We start from the raw sequence: 24603 nt of genomic DNA on the forward strand, positions 1-24603 counted from the left end.
CCAATACATTCTTTCTCCCCCCCCACCCCCCAATACACTCTTTCTCCTCCCCCCCACCCCCCCCGGCACCCCCAATCAAAACTCTCAAGCACAACCAATAAATAAAAAATAAAACCGAAGTCCTACCTCGCCCGGGAACTCAGCGGGCCAGTGGGCCGGTGCAGGTGGCCACTCGGCCGGGGATAGGGTGCGGTGAGATCGGGACATCCCTTTGGCCGGGGATAGAGGCTGCAAGCATCGGGTCCTGCTCACAGCCAGCAGGACACGCTGGGAGGGCAGGAGTATGCGTGCAGCGCAGGTGCCGGCACTGTTTTCGGCGCTGGCCTGTTGCTCCACCCCCCCACTTCAGACTCCATGCCACGCCAGGACTCCAGGGACTCCGAAGAGTGGCCAGGATGGGGCCCCTTTTTTCTGGAGCCCTTTCCAGCGCGCAAAGTCAAGTGCGCCGAAAAAAGGGGTTGAGCAAAGTTGGGCCCCTTATAAGTCAACCCAAGAGGTTAGGCAGAACCTTAGGATCTAATCCAAAAGACGGCACCTCCAACAGTGCAGCACTCCCTCAACAGCCTGGATTATGTGCTCAAGTCTCTGGAATGGGACTTGAACCCTTCACCTTCTGACTCAGAGGCGATACCTTAGCCAAGGCTGACACTTAAATTGAAGCCTCTACTATTTGAGCAGCAATAGGACAGGACCTAGGAAACTGCAGGTGGATCAGCGTCAAAAATTGTACCCTTTCACTTGAAATTATTGCTTCCCCAAATGATAGGGGCTTCAATTTTCTAAGGTTACTTTGTCAAATTGCTAATTATAGCTATTCAACCATTAATAAATGCTGCCTAAAGCAAACTGCTCCATTAAATGAGTAGTAGTCAGCAATATAAAGAAATTCACACACTCAGTAATTAAACAATGTCAATTTAAGTACCTTCTGAAACCCAAGAATAAATAAAGAAAAACAAAAAACAAAACACGTGGAAGCCTACCGTCTTCTTCACTTGAGGTCTTTGTACATCCAAGAGGCAGGTATGTTAACTGAACTTTACGATTTATTCCAGAAAAATGACCATACCTGTTAAGAAATCAACTATATTTTAAAATTATCTTAAAGAGACAGCTGAAAAGTGTGCGTTATACAACAAGTACTTGCATTTATAGAGTGGCATTAACATAGGAAAACATTCAAAGGTGCTTCACAACAGCATAAACTGACAGAAATGGACACCAAGCCAATTAAATTGTTAGAGGAATGCAGAACAAGGGGGCATAATCTTAAAATTAGACCAAGGTCATTTACGAGTGAAATCAGGAAGCACCTTTGCACACAAAGGGAAATCTGCTCGACCGCTTCAAAGACTCCCACTGCGGGATTAACGAACACCTCGTGACTCTTCGCCTTACCCTATCCCGGAACCAATGCGCCAGTCATCAGTGCGTACGTCCCAACACTCGATGCAACGGATGAGGCTAAAGAGGGATTTTATTCCAACCTCGAGACATCCCTGTTCCGCGTCCCCACGGGCGACAAATTGATCCTCCTAGGTGACTTTAATGCCAGGGTCGGCAAAGACACAGTCCTCTGGGGAGGAGTGATTGGCAGAGAGGGGGTAGGGAAAGCCAACTCCAGCGGTACCCTACTCCTGACAAAATGTCTAGAACACGAATTCATCACCAACACCGTTCTGCCAGAGGGACAAATACAAGGCATCGTGGCAACATCCACGCTCCAAACATTAGTACCTGCTCGACTACATCATCGTCCAAGCCAGGGATCGCAAGGATGTGCACATCACCCGTGCCATGACATGAGTTGATTACAGCTGGACAGACCATCGCCTAATCCGATCCATCATCAATATAAACATAGCCCCAAAGCAGAGGGGGCAGCAGAAGCAGTGCCGCAAAAAAGTTAATGCCGGGGCACTTAAAGACACAGTGAAGAGAGCCCGATACAGCCAGTGCCTCACAGCTAATCTAGTGTGCCTTGATGACCCTGAGATGCTGAATGCCCACAGTGCTTGGTATGCCCTTCAGGTTTTCATAACAAGTGCCTGTGAAGAGACACTTGGTTACTCAACCAGAAAACACTAGGACTGGTTTGATGAAAATGATCAGGGGATCCAAGAACTAATAGATCGTAAGCGCAGAGCATTTCTGAGCCTCAAGCAACAACCCAACTCGGGAGCTGCAAAGCAACGTTACAGACATAGAAACATAGAAAATATGTGCAGGAGTAGGCCATTCGGCCCTTCGAGCCTGCACCACCATTCAATAAGATCATGGCTGATCATTCCTTCAGTACCCCTTTCCTGCTTTCTCTCCATACCCCTTGATCCCTTTAGCTGCAAGGGCCACATCTAACTCCCTCTTGAATATATCCAATGAACTGGCATCAACAACTCTCTGAGGCAGGGAATTCCACAGGTTAACAACTCTCTGAGTGAAGAAGTTTCTCCTCATTTCAGTCCTAAATGGCCTGCCCCTTATCCTAAGACTGTGTCCCCTGGTTCTGGACTTCCCCAACATCGGAAACATTCTTCCCGCATCTAACCTGTCCAGTCCAGTCCAGTCAGAATCTTATGTGCATCTATGAGATCCCCTCTCATCCTTCTAAACTTGTGTGTATAAAGGCCCAGTTGATCCAGTCTCTCCTCATATGTCAGTCCAGCCATCCCTGGAATCAATCTGGTGAACCTTCGCTGTACTCCCTCAATAGTAAGAACGTCCTTCCTCAGATTAGGAGACCAAAACTGAACACAATGGGCCCAAGTTTCCACGTGATTTGCGCCTGATTTTTAGGAGCAATTGGTGGAGAACGGACTATCTTAGAAATTGCAATTCTCCACATTTTTTTTTCTGCAGTTCTAGTCAGGTAGAACAGTTCTACTTTGGAACAGAATTTTTTCTTCAAAAGGGGGCGTGTCCGGCCACTGACGCCTGATTTCAAAGTTTCCACAGTGAAAACGTACTCCAAACTAAGTTAGAATGGAACAAGTGAAGATTTTTGTAGAACTGAAAAAGCCTGTTCTACACATTAAAAAATCAGGCGCAGGTTACAAATTAGGCGTCCAGAACGAGGTGGGGGGGCGGGGGGAGGGGGGGGAAGGGAAGTCATTAAAATCTACAATAAATCCTTATTTACACTTATACAAATATTATACAAATAAATCCCACCTGAATAAACATTAATAAGCAAAGAAAAAATTAAATAAACCATCTTCCTACCTGTGTGAAAGTGCTTCAGGCACAGAGAATGCTGCAGTCAGTCTGAGGCGCCTGTTCTTCCTGCGGGGGGGGGGGGGGGGGGAGGCGCCCGTTCTTCCCACGGGGGAGGGGGGGGGGGGGGGAGAGAGGAGGCACCCGTTCTTTCCCGCGGGGGGGGAAGAGAGAGAGAGAGGAGGCACCCGTTCTTTCCCGCGGGGGGGGGGGGGGGGGGGAGGCGCCCGTTCTTCCCGCAGGAGGGAGAGGAGGCGCCCGTTCTTTCCCGGGGGGGGGGGGGGGGGGGAGAGGAGACAGTGAGAAGGCTGCAAGTGCTAATGTGCTTTTATTTAAAAAAATGTTCAAAAATTAAACAGCTACAAAGAACTACAAAAATGGCCGAGTGGCAATGTTTTTTTCACACTGAGCATGCGCGAACGCTCCAACGCGCACGCGCAGCGTTGCCGGCAGGAAAAAAACTAATTTAAATAGTACCCGCCCCCTCCCACTTACAAAATCGGCGCGAGTGTAGGCTCCGCCGCGCCAGGCAGACAAGGAGCTGAACGCTCCAGAATCGTGATTTATTTTTTTAGGCGCCGTTTTAGGCGTGAAAAACGGGCGCCCAGCTCGGAGGGGCGCCCGTTTTTTATCGTGTGGAAACCTGGGCCCAATATTTCAGGTGGGGTCTCACCAAGGCCCTGTACAACTGCAGTAAGACTTCCCTGCTCCTATACTCAAATCCCCTTGCTATGAAGGCCAACATACCATTTGCCTTCTTCACCGCCTGCTGTACCTGTATGCCAACCTTCAATGACTGATGAACCATGACACCCACGTCTCGCTGCACCTCCCCTTTTCCTAATCTGCTGCCATTCAGATAATATTCTGCCTTCGTGTTTTTGCCCCCAAAGTGGATAACCTCACATTTATCCACATTATACTGCATCTGCCATATATTTGCCCACTCGCCTAACCTGTCCAAATCACCCTGCAGCCTCTTAGCGTCCTCCTCATAGCCACCCAGTTTAGTGTCATCTGCAAACTTGGAGATATTACATTCAATTCCATCATCTAAATCATTAATATATATTGTAAAGAGCTGGGGTACCAGCACTGAGCCCTGCGGCACTCCACTAGTCACTGCCCGCCACTCTGAAAAGGACCCGTTAATCCCGACTCTCTGCTTCCTGTCTGCCAACCAGTTCTCTATCCACGTCAGTACATTACCCCCAATGTGCTTTGATTTTGCACACCAATTTCTTGTGTGGGACCTTGTCTCACGGCTGAGGTTCAACAAAAAACCCGGGACCTAAAGAACAGGCGGTGAATCGAGAAAGCATAGGAGATACAACATTGGCCGACAGCCACGATATGCGTGGATTCTTCATTGCAGTCAAGGCCACCTACGGTCCAAACTCCCAAGGCCCCATCCCACTTCTGGCCAAGAATGGGGAAACACTCACCAAGGACGTCAGGGCCCGCTGGGAAGGAGCATTTTGAAGATCTCCTCAATCGAGACTCTGCCTTTGACTCGAGTGTTCTCAACTCCATCCCGCAGCATACAACCCGCCACCACCTCAGTGAAACCCCAACGTTGCACGAGGTAGGCAAAGCCATAGAACAGCTCAAGAATAACAAGGCCACGGGTGCAGATGGAATTCCTGCTGAGGCGCTAAAGTTTGGCAGAGAGGCGCTGTTGATGCGGATACTTGACCTCATCTCTCTCATTTGGAGGGAGGAGAGCATGCCGGGAGATCTCAGAGATGCAGTGATCGTGACCATCTTTAAAAAGGGGGGACAAGTCCAACTGCGGCAACTACAGGGGAATCTCCCTGCTATCAGCCACTGGGAAGGTTGTCGCTAGAGTTCTCCTCAACCGTCTTCTCCCCGTGGCTGAGGAGCTCCTCCCGGAATCACAGTGCGGATTTCGTCCCCTACGGGGCACAACGGACATGATGTTTGCAGCGCGACAGCTGCAGGAAAAATGCAGGGAGCAGCACCAGTCCTTATACATGGCCCTTTTTGATCTTACAAAGACCTTTGACACTTGTCAACTGTGAGGGCTTATGGGGTGTCCTCCTCCGTTTTGGATGCCCCCAAAAGTTTGTCAACATCCTTCGCCTGCTCCACGATGATATGCAGACCATGATCCTTAACAGCGGTTCCATTACAGACCCAATCCGCGTTCGGACCGAGGTCAAACAGGGCTGCGGCATCGCTCCAATCCTCTTCTCAAACTTCCTCGCTGCCATGCTCCACCTCACCTCACAATCAACAAGCTCCCCGCTGGAGTGGAACTAAACTACAGAACCAGTGGGAAGCTGTTTAACCTACGCCGCCTCCAGGCCAGGTCCAAGATCACCCCAACCTCATTCATTGAGCTGCAGTACGCGGATGACGCCTGTGTCTGCGCACATTCTGAGGCTGAACTCCAGGATATAGTCGATGTATTCACCGAGGCATATGAAAGCATGGACCTTACGCTTAACATCCGTAAGACAAAGGTCCTCCACCAGCCTGTTCTCGACGCTTAGCACTGCCCACCAGTCATCAAGATTCACGGCGCGGCCCTCGACAACGTGGACCACTTTCCATACCTCGGGAGCCTCCTATCAACAAAGGCAGACATTGATGCGGAGATTCAACATTGTCTCCAGTGTACCAGTGCAGCCTGAGAAAAAGAGTGTTCGAAGACTAGGCCCTCAAATCTACCACCAAGCTCATGGTCTATAGGGCTGTAGTCATACCTGCCCTCCTGCATGGATCAGAGGCATGGACGATGTGCAGAAGACACCTCAAGTCGCTGGAGATATATCACCAACGATGTCTCCGCAAAATCCTGCAAATTCCCTGGGAGGACAAGCGCATCAACATCAGTGTCCTCAGCCATGCTAACATCCCCAGCATTGTAGCACTGACCACATTCGATCAGCGTTGCTGGGCAGGCCACATAGTTCGCATGCCAGACACGAGGCTCCCTCAGCAATTGCTCTATGCGGAGCTCCTTCACGGCAAACGAGCCAAAGGTAGGCAGCGGAAATGTTACAAGGACACCCTCAAAGTTTCCCTGGTAAAGTGCGACATCACCACTGACACCTCGGAGTCACTGGCCGAAGACCGCCCTAGGTGGAGAAAGTGCATCCGGGAGGGCATTGAGCTCTTCAAATCTCAACGCCGCGAGCTTGAAGAGGTCAGGCGCGGGCAGCGGAAGGAGCCTGTGGCAAATCAGTCCCACCCTCCCTTCCTCCGACGAATGTCTGTCCCACCTGTGACAGGATCTGTGGCTCTCGCATTGGACTGTTCAGCCACCAAAGGACTCACATTAGGAGTGGAAGCAAGTCTTCCTCGATTCCGAGGGACTGCCTATGATGATGATCACCTTAGGTCTATGGACGGAAACAACCATGCACAGGTTTCAAACACAAAATAGGCAACTCTAATAATTTGTATGAATTATTTAATTCATCAAAGTGTTTATGTTAGCTATTTTATTTTCAATAGTACCTACTCAGGTTACTGAAAAATCAACATGGTGGATGAAAACACTTTCAAAAATTAGTCTGAGCAGTACAGGTTGAACCTCTCTAACTCGGGATCTGGCCTGTGCCAGACCAGAGAATTTGCCGTACCACGGGCAGGGCGATGGGAACCGGAGAATAGATTCAGTAGGAAGGGAAGTAAAACTGGAATTGGAAAGCAAAAATATAGAAAGTGAATTTGAAGGACAGACGAAACAAGGGCTAGAATGTAGTCAACAAGGGGGTCTGGTTGTACTAAATGGTATATACTTCAATGCATGTATAGAGAATAAGGCAGATGAGCTGAGAGCACAGGTAGACACTTGGGAATATGATATTATAGCTACTACAGAGACATGGCTAAAAGGGCAGATATGGCAGCTAAACATTCCTGGTTACAGGATTTTCAGACGGGATAGAGAGGGGGGTAAAAAGGGAGGGGATCGCAGTATTGATTAAAGAAACTATTACAGCTGTGAGGAGGGATGATATGTTCAAGGGATCATCAAGCGAGGCCATATGCATTGAACTGAAAAACAAAAAAGGGGTGATCACACTGCTGGGCGTGTACTATAGACCCCCAAACAGTGAGAGGGAGATAGAAGAGTAAATATGTAGGCAAATTTCTAAGAAGTGCAAAAACTATTGGGCAGTAATAGTAGGAGATTTCAACTATCCTAACATTAACTGGGACAAAATTAGTGTGAAGGGTATAGAGGGTGCGGAATTCCTAAAATGCATTCAAAATAACTTTTTTAGCCAGTATGTAGCAAGCCCAAAACGGGAGGGGGTGTTCTGGACTTAGTTTTAGGAAATGAAGCTGGGCAGGTGGAAGGGGTATCAGTGGGTGTGGATTTAGGTGCTGCTGACCATAATTCAGTCAGATTTAAGATAGTTATGGAAAAGGACAAGGATAGACCAGGAATAAAAGTTCTAAATTGGGGAAAAGCCAACTTTGCTTAGCTGAGAGGTGATTTAGCCATGGTGGACTAGAAACAGCTACTTGAAGGTAAATCAGTGTCAGAGCAGTGGGAGGCATTCAAGGAGGAGATCCGGAGGGTTCAGGCTAAATATGTGCCCTTAAAGAAAAAGGGTGGGACTAACAAATCTAGCGCCCCCTCGATGTCTAGGGATATACAGGGTAGGATAAAGAAAAAAAGGGAAGCTTATGACAGATAGTGAGGGCTAAATACTGCAGAATCTCGAGAGTATAGAAAGTCCAGGGGTGAGATCAAAAGGGATATTAGGAAAGCAAAGAGAGAGCATGAAAAATTCTTGGTAAGTAAAATCAAGGAAAACCCAAAGATGTTTTATAAATATATTAAGAACAAGCGGATAAATAAAGGAAGGTTCGGGCCTATTAGAGACCACAAGGGTAATCTGTGTGTGGAGGCGGAAGATGTGGGTATGGTCCTTAATGAATACTTTGCATCTGTTTTCACAAAAGAGAGGGGTGATGCAGACACTGCTATTGAGGAGGAGGAGTGTGAAATATTAGATGAAATAAACAGAGAGAGAGAGGAGGTATTAAGGGGTTTAGCAGCTTTCAAACTGGATAAGTTCCCAGTCCCAGATGAAATATATCCCAGGCAGTTAAGCAAAGGAAGAGAGAAAATAGCCGAAGCTTTAACCATCATGTTCCACTTCTCTCTGGCTTCAGGTGTGGTGCCAGAGGACTGGAGGACTGCTAATGTGGTACATTTGTTTAAGAAGGGAGAAAGGGATAGACTGAGTAATTACAGGCCAGTCAGCCTAACCTCAGTGGTGGGAAAATTATTGGAAAAAATCCTGAAGGACAGGATAAATCTTCATTTAGAAGGACACGGATTAATCCAAGGACAGTCAGCACAGATTTGTTAAGGGAAGGTCGTGTCTGACTAACTTGATTGAATTTTTCGAGGAGGTAACCAGGAGGGTCGATGAGGGCAGTGCATATGATGTAGTGTATATGGATTTTAGCAAAGCTTTTGATGAGGTCCCACATAGCAGACTGGTCATGAAAGTAAAAGCCCATGGGATCCAGGGCAAAGTGGCAAGTTGGATCCAAAATTGGCTCAGAGGCAGGAAGCAAAGGGAAATGGTTGATGGATGCTTTTGTGACTGGAAGGATGTTTCCAGTGAAGTTCCGCAGGGCTCAGTACTCGGTCCCTAGCTTTTTGTAATATACATCAATGATCTAGACTTGAATATAGGGGATATGATTAAGAAGCTTGCAGATGATACTAAAATCGGCTGTGTGGTTGATAATGAAGAAGAAAGCTGTGGACTGCAGGAAGATATCAATCAACTGGTCAGGCGGATAGAACAGTGGCAAATGGAATTTAATCCAGAGAAATGTGAGGTAATGCATTTGAGGAGGGCTAACAAGGAAAGGGAATTCCCATTAAATGGTAGGATACTGAGAAGTGTAGAGGAATAAAGGGATCTTGGAGTGCATGTCCACAGATCCCTGAAGAAAGCAGGCCAGGCAGATAAAGTGGTTAAGAAGGCCAACGGAATGCTTGTCTTTATTAGCCGAGGCATAGAATACAAGAGCAGGGGTTGGTTATGCTTGAACTGTATAAAATACTGGTTAGGCCACAGCTGGAGTACTGCGTGCAGTTCTGGTCACCACATTATAGGAAGGACATGATTGCACTGGAGAAGGTACAGAGGAGATTTACGAGGATGTTGCCCGGCGTGGAGAATCTAAGCTATGAGGACAGATTGGATAGGCTGGGTTTGTTTTCCTTGGAACAGAGGAGGCTGAGGGGAGACCTCATTGAGGTGTATAAAATTATGAGGGACCTCCATATATAGTGGATAGAAATGGCCTATTTCCCTTAGCAGAGTTGTCAACAACCAAGGGGCATAAATTTAAAGTAATTGGCAGAAGGTTTAGAAGTTGAGGGGAAATTTCTTCACGTAGAGAGTTGTAGGGGTCTAGAACTCACTGCCTGAAAGGGTGGTAGAGGCAGAAACCTTCACCACATTTAAACGTACTTGGATGTGCACTTGAAGTGCCATAACCTGCAGGGTTACAAACCTAGAGCTGGAAAGTGGGATTAGGCTGGATAGTCTCTTGTCAGCCGGCACAGACACGGTGGGCCAAAACGGCCTCCTTCCGTGCTGTAAACTTCTATGATTCAACGGGAGGTCACGCCAACCTCAGACTTAGAATTGCTTCCTACAAAAGCTGTTTTTGCTAATCTGTAACTGTAGTATCATGGGCTCCGTACCTTGTATATCGGCCGCGTTGTGGCTATATTGATGTAAATAGGACTGATCTGGAGAGTGTGCTTTCAGGTTGGAAGTGCGATTCGCTGATGGGTTGCATGGCGAGTGGGGCTGCTGTTTGATGTAAGGAGCCTCGTTATTCATCACGGAGGCCAAAGGAGCCCATGTTGAAGCCGAGGTAGTGTACATGGAGTGCGGCTCCATCACCCCACCGCTGGTCAGTAAGGGAGACGTGGGCAGTGAGCTGTCGGCGTGGTTAGGGTAGTCTCCGACCGAAGATCATGTACAGCTTCCCATATAGTGACCATTGTTGGCCGAGAGGTGAGAGGCAGAATATCCCGGTAAACCCATTCCGTTAACGTTGCTGGGCAAATGTCCATTCATCATGCTGATGCTACTGTCTATAGAAAGGCCGTTGGGCGCGCAGGAGAAGAGTCCTCTTGACCCTTGGAAGTTATAGGTCTCTGGGATGTGGTTGAACCCCAATCCATTCATCATGCTATACATGGGCTTAAGGTTTTGGCATTTTCTGCAAAAGCCCCTTGATCTGCGCCTGAAGGAGCCCTCTTAAACATGAACTTGCTGGCCAGGTCAATGATCTAGTAATGACCTTGCCAGGTCTGCAAAGGCCCTTGGACAGTTTGGTGAAGCATACGTTCAAGGAGAGGTTATGACGCACGGAGTTCTTTCAGCCTTGGTAGGAGCCTCGAAAAAAAGGGAAGCAGCTGGAGGAACTGGTAGATCTCGCTGAGAGTTAGCCGCTTGGTGGGAGAGCTCTGGATAGCATAACTTCCCTGCTCTTGTATTCTATGCCTCGGCTAATAAAGGAAAGCATTCCTTATGCCTTTTTAACTACTTTATTGACCTGTCCTGCTATCTTTAAGGATCTGTGGACATATAATCCAAGGTCCCTCTGTTCCTCCACACCTCTCAGTATCCTCCCATTTATTGTGTAGTCCCTTGCCTTGTTGCCCATCCCCAAATGCATTACCTCACACTTTTCTAGATTGAATTCCATTTGCCACTTTTCTGCCCAACTGACCAGTTCATCGATATCTTCCTGTAGTTTAGAGTTCTCCTCCTCACTGTCAACCACAAGGCCAATTTTTGTATCATCAACAAATTTCTTTATCATGCCCCTTACATTTAAGCCTAAATCATTAATATATACTGCAAAAAGGGACCAAGTACTGAGCCCTGTGGAATCCCACTGGAAACAGCTTTCCAGTCACAAAATCTCAACCATTACCCTTTATTTCCTGCCACTGGGCCAATTTGGAATCCAATTTTCCACTCTCCCTTGGATCCCATGGGCTTTTACTTTTTTGATCAGCCTACCATGCGGGCCCTTGACAGAAGCCTTGCTAAAATCCTTCCACTCAAAAGTCCGCAAAAACGTTATGGGCAGTTGTCAGCGAGTAGAATGGCAAGTGCCATTCCTTCGTCGCTGATTGCAAAATGTGTGCTAATATATAGAGGGGTTGATGTGTGCTAATATATAGAGGGGTTGATGTGTGCTAATATATAGAGGGGTTGATGTGTGCTAATATATAGAGGGGTTGATGTGTGTTAATATATAGAGGGGTTGATGTGTGCTAATATATAGAGGAGTTGATGTGTGCTAATATATAGAGGGGTTGATGGGGGCAATGCGGTTGATGTGATGTACACGGATTTCCAAAAGGCTTTTGATAAAATGCCACATAATAGGCTTGCCAGCAAAAGTGAAGCCCATGGAACAAAAGGGACAGTGGCAGCATGGAGACAAAATTGCCTAAGTGACAGGAATAGTGGTGAGCAGTTGTATTTCGGACTGGAGGAAGGTGTACAGTGGCGTTCCCCAAGGGTCGGTACTAGGAACACTGCTTTTCTTGATAATAGATTAATGTCTCAGACTTGGCTGTACAGGGCACAATTTCAAAACTTGCAGATGACACAAAACTTGGAAGTAGCTGTATAGCGAGTAGTGAGGAGGATAGTGATAGACTTCAAGAAGACATAGAGAGGCTGGTGGAATGGGCAGACACGTGGCAGATGAAATGTAACATTTTGGAAGGAAGAAAGAGGAGAGGCAATATAAACTAAAGGGTACAATTCTAAAGGGGGTGCATGAATAGAGAGACCTGGGGGGTATATGTGCACAAATCGTTGAAAGTGGCAAGGCAGGTTGAGAAAGCGGTTTAAATCAGCATACGGGATGATGGGCTTCATAATTAAAGGCATAGAGTATAAAAGTCATCATCATCATCATAGGCAGTCCCTTGAGTCAAGGATGACTTGCTTCCACGCTAAAAAGTTCACAGATGTTTCAATGAAGGACCTAATATTCCAGGTCCCGAACTAAATCTTGAAGGGTGGAAGATGCCTATGCGTGGATTTTTTTTAACCATTGCACACCAGCCACCACACGGGCTTGACAGAGCTAGGTCTTGGTCCAGTGTTATCCAAGACGACTGGAAACCAGCTTTGCTGCATGAACCTAGTGAGCACACACATAGCAGTGTGGGCTGGCCCGTGCTGCTCCTGGGCTCTCGTCTCTCCTGGGCCCCGAGCACATCCCTCTACAATCTCTCGCCGCTCCTGCAGTACCTGCCTGCGCTCCAATCAGCGAAAGTAAGGAAGCTATGATGAACTTTTATAAAACATTGTTTCGGCCTCAACTGCAGTATTGTCCAATTCTGGGCATCGCACTTTAGGAAGGATGTGAAGGCCTTGGAGAGGGTCCAGAAAAGATTTACAAGAATGGTTCCAGGGATGAGGGACTTCAATTATGTGGAAAGACTGGAGAATCTGGGGTTGTTCTTCTTGGAGCAGAGAAGGTTGAGAGGAGATTTGATAGAGGTGATCAAAATCATGAATGGTCTAGACAGAGTAGAGAAACTTCCCATTGGCGGAAGGATCGAGAACCAGAGGATACAGATTTAAGGTGATCGGCAAAAGAACCAAAGGCGACATGAAGAAAATCTTTTTTACACAGCGAGTGGTTAGGATTTGGAATGCACTGCTTGAAGGGGTGCTGGAGGCAGATTCAATTGTGTCTTTCACAAGGGAATTGGATAAGTACCTGAAGGAAAATAATCTGCAGGGCTACAGGGAAACTGCAGGGGAGTGCAACTAGCTGAAGTGCTCTTGCAGAGAGCCGGCACAGGCTCGAAAGGCCTTCTGTCCTGCAATCATTCTATAGTATTAACATAAGTACGTAAAAAATAAGAGCAGGAGTAGGCCACCTAGCCCCTCGAGCCTGCTCTGCCATTTAATATTATAGCTGATCTGTTCATGGACTAAGCTCCACTTCCCTGCCCGCTCCCCATAACCCTTTATTCCCTTCTCGCTCAAAAATCTGTCTATCTCCACCTTAAATATATTCAATGACCCAGCCTCCACAGCTCTCTGGGGCAGAGAATTCCATAGATTTACAACCTTCAGAGAAGAAATTCCTCCTCATCTCAGTTTTAAATGGACGGCCCCTTATTCTGAGACTATGTCCCCGAGTTTTAGTTTCCCCTATGAGTGGAAATATCCTCTCTGTATCCACTTTGTCGAGCCCCCTCATTATCTTATATGCTTTAATAAGATCTCACCTCATTCTTCTGAACTCCAATGAGTATAGACCCAACCCACTCAACCTATCTTCATAAGTCAAGCCCCTCAACTCCAGAATCAACCTAATGAACCTTCTCTGACAGCCTCCAATGCAAGTATATCCTTTCTTAAATACGGAGACCAAAACTGTACGCCGTACTCGAGGTGTGGCCTCACCAATACCCTGTACAGTTGTAGCAGGCTCGCTCTGCTTCTATACTCTATCCCCCTTGCAATAAAGGCCAACATTCCATTGGTCTTCCTGATTACTTGCTGTACCTACATACTAACTTTTTGTGTTTCATGCACAAGGACCTCCAGGTCCCTCTATACTTAGAAACATAGGGCCCAAGTTTCCACACGCGCCTAGAACAGCGCAGTCCCGACCTGGACTCCCGTTTTTCGCACCACAAAGTGCGCCTAAAAAAATCCTCCGTATTCTCCACCTCCCTGCAGGTCCTCTGGCCCTCGGCGCAGCGCAGCACGAGTTGTGGGGGGGCGGAGCCAGGTCCCTGCGCTGAAAACAGTGCCGGGACCTCTGCACATGCGCACTACAGTGGGCACGCAAGTGCAGTAGCTCCAAGCGCCGAACTGTGTGGGAGGGGCACGAAGCACGCATCCCCTAGTCCTGGCCGAATAGCCTCACTGGGGCTGCGTGAATAAGGCTCCTCCCACGGCCAGCTCCTGCTCCCCCCCGACCAGACCCGACACCCGCTTCCCCCCCCCACCCCCTGCCTCCGGACCGGACCCGACACCTGCTCCCCCCCCCCCCCCCGACTGGACCTGACCCGATTCCCACTCCCGCCCCCCCCCCCCACACCCACCCCCCAGACCGACCCGACCCGACTCCTGCTCCCGCCCCCCGCTCACCCCCGCCTCCGGACCCGACCCGACTCCTGCACCCCCCCCCCCCCCGACTGGACCCGACCCGATTCCCGCTCCCCCCCGCAACTGGACCCGACCTGACCTGCGCTCCTGCTCCCGCCCCCCACCGGACCCGAACCCCACTCCCACCCCCCCCCCCCCCGACTGGACCCGACCCGACTCCCGCTCCCCCCCGCACTGGATCCGACCTGACCTCCCCCTCCCTGACCTGACCTCCCTCTCCCTCTCCCTCCCCCCCTCTCTCTCTCTCTCTCTCTCTCCCTCCCTCCCCCCCTCTCTCTCTCTCTCCCTCCCCCCTCTCTCTCTCTCTCCCTCCCCCCCCCTCTCTCTCACTCTCCCCTCCCCCCCTCTCTCTCTCTCTCCCTCCCCCCCTCTCTCTCTCTCTCTTCCTCCCCCCCCTCCCTCCCTCCCCCCCTCTCTCTCTCTCCCTCCCCCCTCTCTCTCTCTCCCTCCCCCCTCTCTCTCTCTCTCTCTCTCCCCCCCTCTCTCTCTCTCTCCCTCCCCCCCTCTCTCTCTCTCTCCCTCCCCCCCTCTCTCTCTCTCTCCCTCCCTCCCCCCCTCTCTCTCTCTCCCCCCCTCTCTCTCTCTCTCCCCCCCTCCCCCCCTCTCTCTCTCTCCCCCCCTCTCTCTCTCTCCCCCCCTCTCTCTCTCTCTCTCTCTCTCTCCCCCCTCTCGCTCTCTCTCCCTCCCCCCCTCTCCCTCCCCCCCTCTCTCTCTCTCCCTCCCCCCCTCTCTCTCTCTCCCTCCCCCCCTCTCTCTCTCTCCCTCCCCCCCTCTCTCTCTCTCCCTCCCCTCTCTCTCTCCCTCCCCCCCTCTCTCTCTCTCCCTGCCCCCCTCTCTCTCTCTTCCTCCCCCACTCTCTCTCTCTCCCTCCCCCCTCTCTCTCTCTCTCCCTCCCTCCCTCTCTCTCTCCCTCCCTCCCCCCCTCTCTCTCCCTCCCCCCTCTCTCCTTCCCTCCCCCCTCTCTCTCCCTCCCTCCCCCCCTCTCTCTCCCTCCCTCCCCCCCTCTCTCTCCCTCCCTCTCTTCCTCCCTCCCTCTCTCCCCCTCTCTCCCTCTCTCTCCCTCCCTCCCCCCGACCCGAACCGAACCGAACCGAACCTCCCCGACCCGGCCCAACGCCACCTACCTGTAAATCTGGTGCTGGGGACAGGCCATGCCCGAAGTCTCGGGCCGGCCCCGTTCAGCCTTCGGTCCCGAAAGGCCTGCCTGAAGCACTTTCACACAGGTAGGAAGATGGTTTATTTAATCTTTTCTTTGCTTATAAATGTTTATTCAGGTTGGATTTATTTGTATAATATTTGTATAAGTATAAATAAGGATTTATTATAGAATTTAATGACTTCCCTTCCGCCCCCCCTCCCCCCCCACCTCGTTCTGGATGCCTAATTTGTAACCTGCGCCTGATTTTTTAATGTGTAGAACAGGTTTTTTCAGTTCTACAAAAATCTTCACTTGCTCCATTCTAAGTTAGTTTGGAGTACGTTTTCACTGTGGAAACTTTGAAATCAGGCGTCAGTGGCCGGACACGCCCCCTTTTGAAGAAAAAATTCTGTTCCAAAGTGGAACTGTTCTACCTGACTAGAACTGCAGAAAAAAAAATGTGGAGAATTGCAATTTCTAAGATAGTCCGTTCTCCACCAGTTGCTCCTAAAAATCAGGCGCAAATCATGTGGAAACTTGGGCCCATAGAAAATAGGTGCAGGAGTAGGCCATTTGGCCCTTCGAGCCTGCACCGCCATTCAATGAGTTCATGGCTGAACATGCAACTTCAGTACCCCATTCCTTTCCCGCCTCAACAACTTTGTGTGGCAGAGAATTCCACAAGTTCATCACTCTCTGGGTGAAGAAGTTCCTCCTCATCTCGGTCCTAAATGGCTTACCCCTTATCCTTAGACTGTGACCCCTGGTTCTGGACTTATCCAAAATTGGGAACATTCTTCCTGCATCGAACCTGTTTAAACCCATCAGAATTTTAAACGTTTCTATGAGATCCCCTCTCATTCTTCTGAACTTCAATGAATACAAGACCAGTTGATCCGGTCTTTCTTGATATGTCAGTCCCGCCATCCTGGGAATCAGTCTGGTGAACCTTCGCTGCACTCCCTCAATAGCAAGAATGTCCTTCCTCAAGTTAGGAGACCAAAACTGTACACAATACTCCAGGTGTGGCCTCACCAAGGCCCTGTACAACTGTAGTAACACCTCCCTGCCCCTGTACTCAAATTCCCTCGCTATGAAGGCCAACATGCTATTTGCTTTCTTAACCACCTGCTGTACCTGCATGCCAACTTTCAATGACTGATGTACCATGACACCCAGGTCTCGTTGCACCTCCCCTTTTCCTAATCCGTCACCATTCAGATAATAGCCTGTCTCTGTTTTTACCACCAATTTTTTTTTTGTAATTTTTCTCCATTTAAATTATAATTTGCTTTTTTATTTTTTCTGCCAAAGTGAATAACTTCACATTTTCCCACATTATACTCCAGCTGCCAAATCTTTGCCCACTCACTTAACCTGTCTATACCCCTTTGCAAATTTTTTGTGTCCTCACAATTTGCTTTTGCACCATCTTTGTATCATCAGCAAACTTGGCTACATTACACTCAGGTACTTCATCCAAGTTGTTAATATAGATTGTAAATAGTTGAGGACCCAGCACCAATCCCTGCGGCACCCCACTAGTCACTGTTTGCCAACTGGAAAATGACCCATTTATCCCAACTCTCTGTTTTCTGTTATCCATGCCAATATATTACCCCCAACCCTGTGAACTTTTATCTTGTGCAGTAACCTTTTATGTGGCACCTTATTAAATGCCTTCTGGAAATCCAAATACACCACATCCACTGGTCCCCCCTTATCCACTCTGCTCATTACATCCTCAAAGAACTCCAGCAAATTTGGTCAAACATAATTTCTCTTTCATAAAACCATGCTGACTCTGCTTGATTGAATTGTGCTTTTCCAAATGTCTCGCAACTACTTCCTTAATAATGGACAGGTGTTAGGCTAACTGGTCAATAGTTTTACATTTTCAGGGCCAGTGAGATTGTTTAGCAGTAATTATTACTCCATTAAAAATGGCCTTACTCCTGAATGCAGTAACCGTAACTTTTTCTGGCATCATTAGTGGGGAACTAGTGGGCATGTACCCTAATGTCATGCCATTGCATGTCTTACAATGCTGAGTCTATTGGCGATGACTTTACAGTGCACCCTGTGGAAGAGTGGGATATCTCGTTCAGCAACTTCCATATTTTCACGTTTGTGGGGATACCGATAGTTGCTGTCCGATTTTCTCCATAATAACAACGAGCGCCATTGGCCTCACCGTTATTCTCCACGCAAAATCCGGTCCAGTGACACTAAATAGATCATATTCTTTGGAGCATTTTTTATATGAACAAATGGTTATCGTCACTTATCAAAGAGTAGAATTTCTGTGACGCTAGTACTCACATCTCAAGCACTGTTTTCAGTTGTTCAAGTTTTGATTTACTTTCTTCAATTTCTGAGTCATTATTCTGTCCCAGTTCTGCCAAAAGATGCCTTGCAATATCCAAGACTTCCTGAAAGGTCAGTGGAAAAATATGTTAGAACTACCTTCAAATTCCAGCCCACACATATACATATACAGACACACGCAAAAAATTATGGGGTCGAAATTCGGTTGTGGACGCCGCCCGTTACCACCAGCGTGTGACAAAGGCCTACCATCGTCGTTAAGTGGCATCCTTGCCCCGGCTGAAATTCAGTAGGCTCTTTGGCAGAGGCGCCATGGGGCAACGCTGCGCCAGCTAAAGCCACCCGTGTGGTGATGTCATCCAGCGTACAACGCCACTTTGAAGCCTCTGTCGCGCTATTTGCTTTGTATGGCTGCCGTACCAGCAGGTGGCCGTATAGCCTGAAAAAATGGTGGTTAAAGAGCAGTTCTCCGGCGGAATCGGCCAGAATGGAAGGTAAGTTTTTCTCTCTATTTATTTCTGCATGTTTTCATTAATTTTTAAAAGCGGGAAAGTGTGTTTGGGGATCGGAGAAGTTTTAGGTTTTTTTTCTTCCCTTTTCTTCAGGTTTTTTTCCTAGTATGGCGGAAGACTCCTGTTGCAAAACTGAGTAGGCCTCCTGAGGTTCCGCCCGAGAATAAATGTGCAACGTCACTTTTTAAGCGCAGCTTTCTCATCTTTGGGCGTAAAAATTGAATTAGTTTGAGCCTGCACCTAACGCTGCTGGTAAAATCAGCAATCAGGCAGTGGCACTGCCTCAAAAACAGCGGTGCCAAATTTCAACCCCGATGTATTTTTATATATATTGTATATATAATATATATGTTATCATTTTTCCATTCGATAATCATATTTAAGTGTTGTGGGGTTTTTCCAAAATTAATTTTGAGCACATCTTCGCCATTACATTTTTAGTAGGATTTTCCCATTAATGTGACAGCCTATGACTCTAGAGTTCCATGCTCTGGCCACCAGATAGTAGTTTTAAACAATATTATAATTATTTTTTAAAAATTATATAATTCACATATGGACTAGGTTTATCCACCGATTTGTCTTGTGTGTTTTTAATGCCTTCAATAAAGCTTTTAACTTGAAGACCTCAGGCCGTCCATGATCAGATCATCCACGATCTTATTGAATGGCAGGGTAGGCTCGAGGGGCCAAATGGCCTACTCCTGTTGCTATTTCTTATGTTCTTAAAACTGGTTATATCTTATTTCACAACAGATGAGAGAGAGCTGTGAACGATATTGAGCATGTGCAGTATTCAGAATATCCCAGCATGCAGTCTGTGCATCAACAGGGGTTGAAAGGTAGAAGGGTATATCGCATCATCCTGTGAACATGTGAATTTCTTTGCTTTTCCCAAAAGACTTTTGAAAGAAATTGGAGAATGAATTCACAAAGCTTTTATATCAGGCAAGTGATGAATTTATATAAATGAATTACAATTGTGCTTTTATGTTACAAACTACTTAGAAAAAAGCAGCTTATGAGAATATTTATAGTTAAAGCTGTTGGTGCTTTTTTGTTGCTGGTTAGAAAAGAGATTAACTAATAGAACAAGGGGCTAAAATTGCCCCCCGCATCAAACGCACCTTCTGCTTTTAAAAATTTTTCTCCACCCCGACCCATGGGGCAGAGATACGGGAGAAATTCAGCTGATCAGAATTATTTTTTTGGTCGGGGCAGAAGTTGTGGCGGCTGTGAGGTAGAAGTGCCCTTGCAGCGGGTCGGCTACCACGTCACGTTGACACGTCACAACATCCCTCCACTTCAGTTAAAGGGGAGGGCTGCTGCGAGCTCCGCATTAAGTTTAGTTAGGCCCACTGGGCCACCGGGGAGGGTTTTGGCCAGGTCAGCGGCCTGGCACCCAAGAGCGGTACCGGGCTACCTTTTGGTGGCCTGGCCGAACCCGGGGGCACAATTGTCGGGCCGACAAAAATAAATATAATAGAGTCGCCGTCAGGGTGACCTCCCCTTTAAGGGCGGATGCGCCGCCCAGAAACAGACATCTCCCCACCAGGGATAGCTGTTAGTGGCACCGACCGACTGCGGTGCCGCTCCCGCGGGCGGGAAGGGCTCGGCGCGCGCCCGATGCGGCGGGAAAACGGGCAGAGCAGAAACCTGTTCCCATCGTCCTAAACCATTTTTATGACTTAATACTTTTTTAAAGATATAAAATAACTCAAACTGCATAAATTATTAACTGAGTAGAGCAACACTAGTTTTAAAAATATATTTATTAAATCAGCAAACTCATTAATAGTGCATTAAATTTTCCACTTACTCATTCCTGGTGCATGGCACAAGTATATATCAGGAAATTGCACACCCAACCCATGATTTTCTATCCATAATTTTAACAAGAAAAATGTTTTCACTTAAACACTTGAAATCAAGAATATAAAAATAGCTGACAATGCAAAAAGAGAGGAGGGCCAAATGGCCCCCAGTACTATCCCCAATAGTCTAAAGTTCCGTCCCGCATCCTGCTGAACCTCAAGATCTCGTTCCCCCATTCCTCAATCCTCCAACCTTTTGGAGTTCACAATCTCCTACATCACATTCTTGGTGCTGCCTTGTCCTACAACCACCCCATATTCTCCCAGACATTGTGAACTCCATCCCCAATGGCCCCAGATCCCAGGATATGCACCAATGTTCCAAGAACATCCTGTCCAGTGCTTCTTGAACTGTGGGAGCCCCCGCTCCATGCTCCAAAATCCTGGGAGCCAACTGCAAAGCTGCTCGATTGCAAGGCCACCCCAATGCTGATTAGTCAGTGTCACGGTAATAATGGTTTGCATAATATCTCGGTTCCTATAAAACCTCTGACTCACTATGAGCAACAAAACAGGAAATCTGCATCCATTTATAAAAATTAGCATTCACAGCCTCAGCTGAACTTAAGAGGCGCATTTTTATTTTGGTATATCAGTTGGCATAACATGTTTATATGTCTTGGAACATTTAAACCAGGAAAAAGGGTTGCAAGAAGGAGCCAGAGAAATCCTGGCTTGAAGTGATTTGACAAATTATGGAATCGCTCTGGAGAAGGAAATATACATGTGATGTGCAAAGTAAAGTGCATGAGGCTAATGTCCAAGTGGCACTTTTATTTACTGCCAGGTGCTGGACCTTGAAGGCATAATTGCACAGGCTGAATGGTTTATCAGCACATAGTGCAAGGTCGTTGTGAAGTAGTGAAAGGTGGCCTGCATTTGGAACAGAGCATGGCAAGTGCTGCATGTCTGAAGTATTCTGGGAAGGTTGTTTCTTCACCTCATTGTCATTAATGCAGTTCTTTAACATTTGTGCAAGACCGAATGATGATGCACTATGATTGGTATACCTGAAATTATACTACAAAGTTAGGAAGTAAAAACTTGCCTGTAGTTGCTTTGGCTTCTTTAGCTTTATTTTTCCTGCTTTGTCTCCATTATATTTTTCAAAGAGTTCAAAAAATCTAAACAGGGAGAAGAAGAGAAATAACACAGTAAAAGACATTTTTGATCAAATAAAAACACATCTATCACATGACAAGTTATGTCTTTTTCATACACACTGGGAGGAATTCAGTTTCCATTTTAATCACGGTGGACATCAGGGCATCCGAGTAACCTGCTCTGGAGAGGCAAGTCTGTCATTATATTTAAATGAGGTTGCTTTCCTGAGATTTTGGCTGTGATTTGAAATTAACGCTCCTCAGTGAAACGGAGGCGAGATGGTTAAAGGTCAAGAGTTCCGATATGAATAAAGGTTCAGTGCTCACAGCTGCTTTCTCAGTTCCCTCTTGAGAGAGACTGATTTGAACAGTGTGGGGATGTTGGCAAAGAGAACATCAGGACTGGTGGTGGCATGGCTGCTTTAGATTGGACTTCAGATGACAATCAGCATCCACAGAAGCAAGGGCGTGCTGTGGAGGTAGCTGCAGGTAGACAAAAGAGAGAACACTATGGGCTAGAATTTTCTATCACCCCGCCAGCATCCGACTGCTGCCCAAAAGACCGCTAAGACTGGGAAGATTATCGCCGGCGAAAACTTCCCCCGCAAAATTTTAAAATCCGCCGAGCGAAAAACATGGGCCTTGCACCACCATTCTGGGCGAAAAAGTGCAATTTAGGGTCGATTGGGCAGTTCGTAAACAAGCTGGGCGAAAGGATTATCAATAAAAATTTACCCCGAGGCTGCGAGTTGAGTCTAACACCAGAAAAATAATAAAAATAATTTTTCAAAAAACATCGACTAAAAACAAAATCAAAAAAAATTTCCAAGACACTTTAAAAATAAATCACAACACGTTTTTAAAATCATTAGTAAAAAATCAATTACTCAACTTTTTCTTGAAGAGCTACCATAGTATGGTAGAATTTTTCATTAAGATGGAGAGTGACACAGTTAATTCAGAGACTAGGGTCCTGAACTTAAGGAAAGGTAACTTCGATGGTATGAGACGTGAATTGACTAGAATAGACTGGTGAGTGATACTTAAAGGGTTGACGGTGGATAGGCAATGGCAAACATTTAAAGATCACATGGATGAACTTCAAAAATTGTACATCCCTGTCTAGCGTAAAAATAAAACGGGGACGGTGGCTCAACCGTGGCTAACAAGGGAAATTAGGGATAGTGTTAAATCTAAGGAAGAGGCATATAAATTGGCCAGAAAAAGCAGCAAACCTGAGGACTGGGAGAAATTTAGAATTCAGCAGAGGAGGACAAAGGGTTTAATTAGGAGGGGGGAAATGGAGTATGAGTGTAAGCTTGCAGAGAACATAAAAACTGACTACAAAAGCTTCTATAGATATGTGAAGACGAAAAGATTAGTGAACACAATTGTAGGTCCCTTGCAGTCAGAATCAGGTGAATTTATAATAGGAAACAAAGAAATGGCAGACCAACTGAACAAATACTTTGGTTCTGTCTTCACTAAGGAAGACACAAATAACCTTCCAGAAATACTAGGAGACCAAGGGTCTAGCGAGGAGGAAGAACTGAAGGAAATCCTTATTAGTCAGGAAATTGTGTTAGGGAAATTGATGGGATTGAAGGCTGATAAATCCCCAGGGCCTGATAGTCTGCATCCCAGAGTACTTAAGGAAATGGCTCGAGAAATAGTGGATGCATTGGTGGTCATTTTTCAACATTCAATAGACTCTGGATCAGTTCCTATGGATTGGACGGTAGTTAATGTAACTCCACTTCTTAAAAAAAGGAGGGAGAGAAAACAGGTAATTATAGACTGGTTAGCCCAGAAACCGGGCGTTAAGCCATAGGAAATTCTAGCCCCAAGAGTGCTACAACATAAGCCATACGACATCCAGATATACGACAAGCCTTATAGCATGCTCAAGATGCACTTCAGATGCCTGGATAGGTCTAGAGATGCCCTTCAGTACTCAGCAAAGGTCGCTAGGATAATCGTGGTATGCTGCGTTCTGCACAACAAAACGCAGCAGCGAGGACTAGAGGTGGAGGAGGAACAAGCCACTCAGCACTTCATCTGCTGAGGATTTCAACGGAGTGGAGGAGGAGAAGGAGAAGGAGGAGGAGAAGGAGAAGGAGGAGGAGGAGGAGGAGGATGAAGATGCGGCCCCTAATGCGAGACCAGACGATCACATTGCTGCTCGGGATGGCAGGGATGCCTTAATAGTTCGAAGGTTCAGCTTGTCACTCACAATGGACAAAGGTAACTATCACATCACCTCCCCAGCCCCCCGCACCCCCCAACTGACAAAAAGCAATCCTTTAACCAACCATTCAGCCATTGCACGTGCACCAATTGATCTCAGTTAATTCACATCTTCACATTCATCACCAAGCAACTAAAAACCCGAGCTAAAACTCGCCAGTCAAGAATGATGAACATAGGAAAGTGGTGTAAAGTAATACATTTCATGTGAAGTAAATAAATAAATGAAACTTACCAACATAACATTTTCATAAACATTCGTGCATACTCTCAGTGAACTACAAAGCTTTTCTTCTCCTTTCCCACTGATCCTATGTGGCCCTATGAAACCTGGTGGCTTTAGCAGAGGTAGAGGCAGGCTGCTTTGACTTGAGATGCTTGCCCCTGGGTATTGGAGCCCATGAGGGCCCCACCAAAGACTGCTCTACCCGCACCTGTGCAGGGGCATCGGGAGAGGAGACAGCATTGTTGGTTACTGGTTAAGGAGGGGGGCAACAGGCGAAACGTGGAAACATTTTGAATAGAGTTCCCACTTCCACGTCCTCTTTCACCATCATCCCTCTCCTGGCCAGCGACACATTACTCCTATACTCCTATCTCTCTGCAGGAGAGCAGCTTGGAGTAGATCAATGATACCTTGTATGGCTAATGTATCGGCCATCCTATTGAAGGTAGCAGAAATGTTGGCACGACTGTGGTCAGGGTGTGCAGGAACTGATTAGTGTTGCGATTCAAGTTTCACAGAGGAGGCCACTCTAACCATGAAAGACATCCTCACAATGGTCTGTGACATCAATCCATAAATGCTTGAGCAGGACTCCTTCATCCTCTCTTCCAATCTGGAAAAGTGCATCAGGTGTGACAGCCAGCAGCTCGCACATTTACTGCTAATCCTATATCATTCTCCTTTTCATTAATGGCCCTCCAGGGTTCCACATCTCCTTCCAGTATAGTACCTGGAGAGAAGAGTCTCCTCCTACGCACTCTCCATATCTGTCCCTA

At 47.2% G+C, this 24603-nt stretch overlaps 1 protein-coding gene and 1 pseudogene across 10 annotated transcripts in view; both read right to left on the reverse strand.

The window, feature by feature from the left end:
- The window catches only part of ppip5k2 (diphosphoinositol pentakisphosphate kinase 2), a 247870-nt gene that overhangs the window by 157102 nt on the left and 66165 nt on the right, over positions 1 to 24603 (reverse strand). For all 10 annotated transcript variants that reach the window (XM_070884183.1, XM_070884175.1, XM_070884197.1 and 7 more), the window contains 3 exons: positions 21300 to 21375; positions 17860 to 17969; positions 984 to 1069 (listed from right to left, as the gene is read on the reverse strand). In XM_070884183.1, coding sequence (XP_070740284.1) covers positions 984 to 1069; positions 17860 to 17969; positions 21300 to 21375 — 272 coding nt within the window. The remainder of the gene's footprint in view (positions 1 to 983; positions 1070 to 17859; positions 17970 to 21299; positions 21376 to 24603) is intronic.
- Positions 9867 to 11064, reverse strand: LOC139261136 (forkhead box protein F1 pseudogene; annotated as a pseudogene).

Source organism: Pristiophorus japonicus, chromosome 1 (genome assembly GCF_044704955.1).
Source record: "Pristiophorus japonicus isolate sPriJap1 chromosome 1, sPriJap1.hap1, whole genome shotgun sequence".
NCBI lineage: Eukaryota > Metazoa > Chordata > Chondrichthyes > Pristiophoridae > Pristiophorus > Pristiophorus japonicus.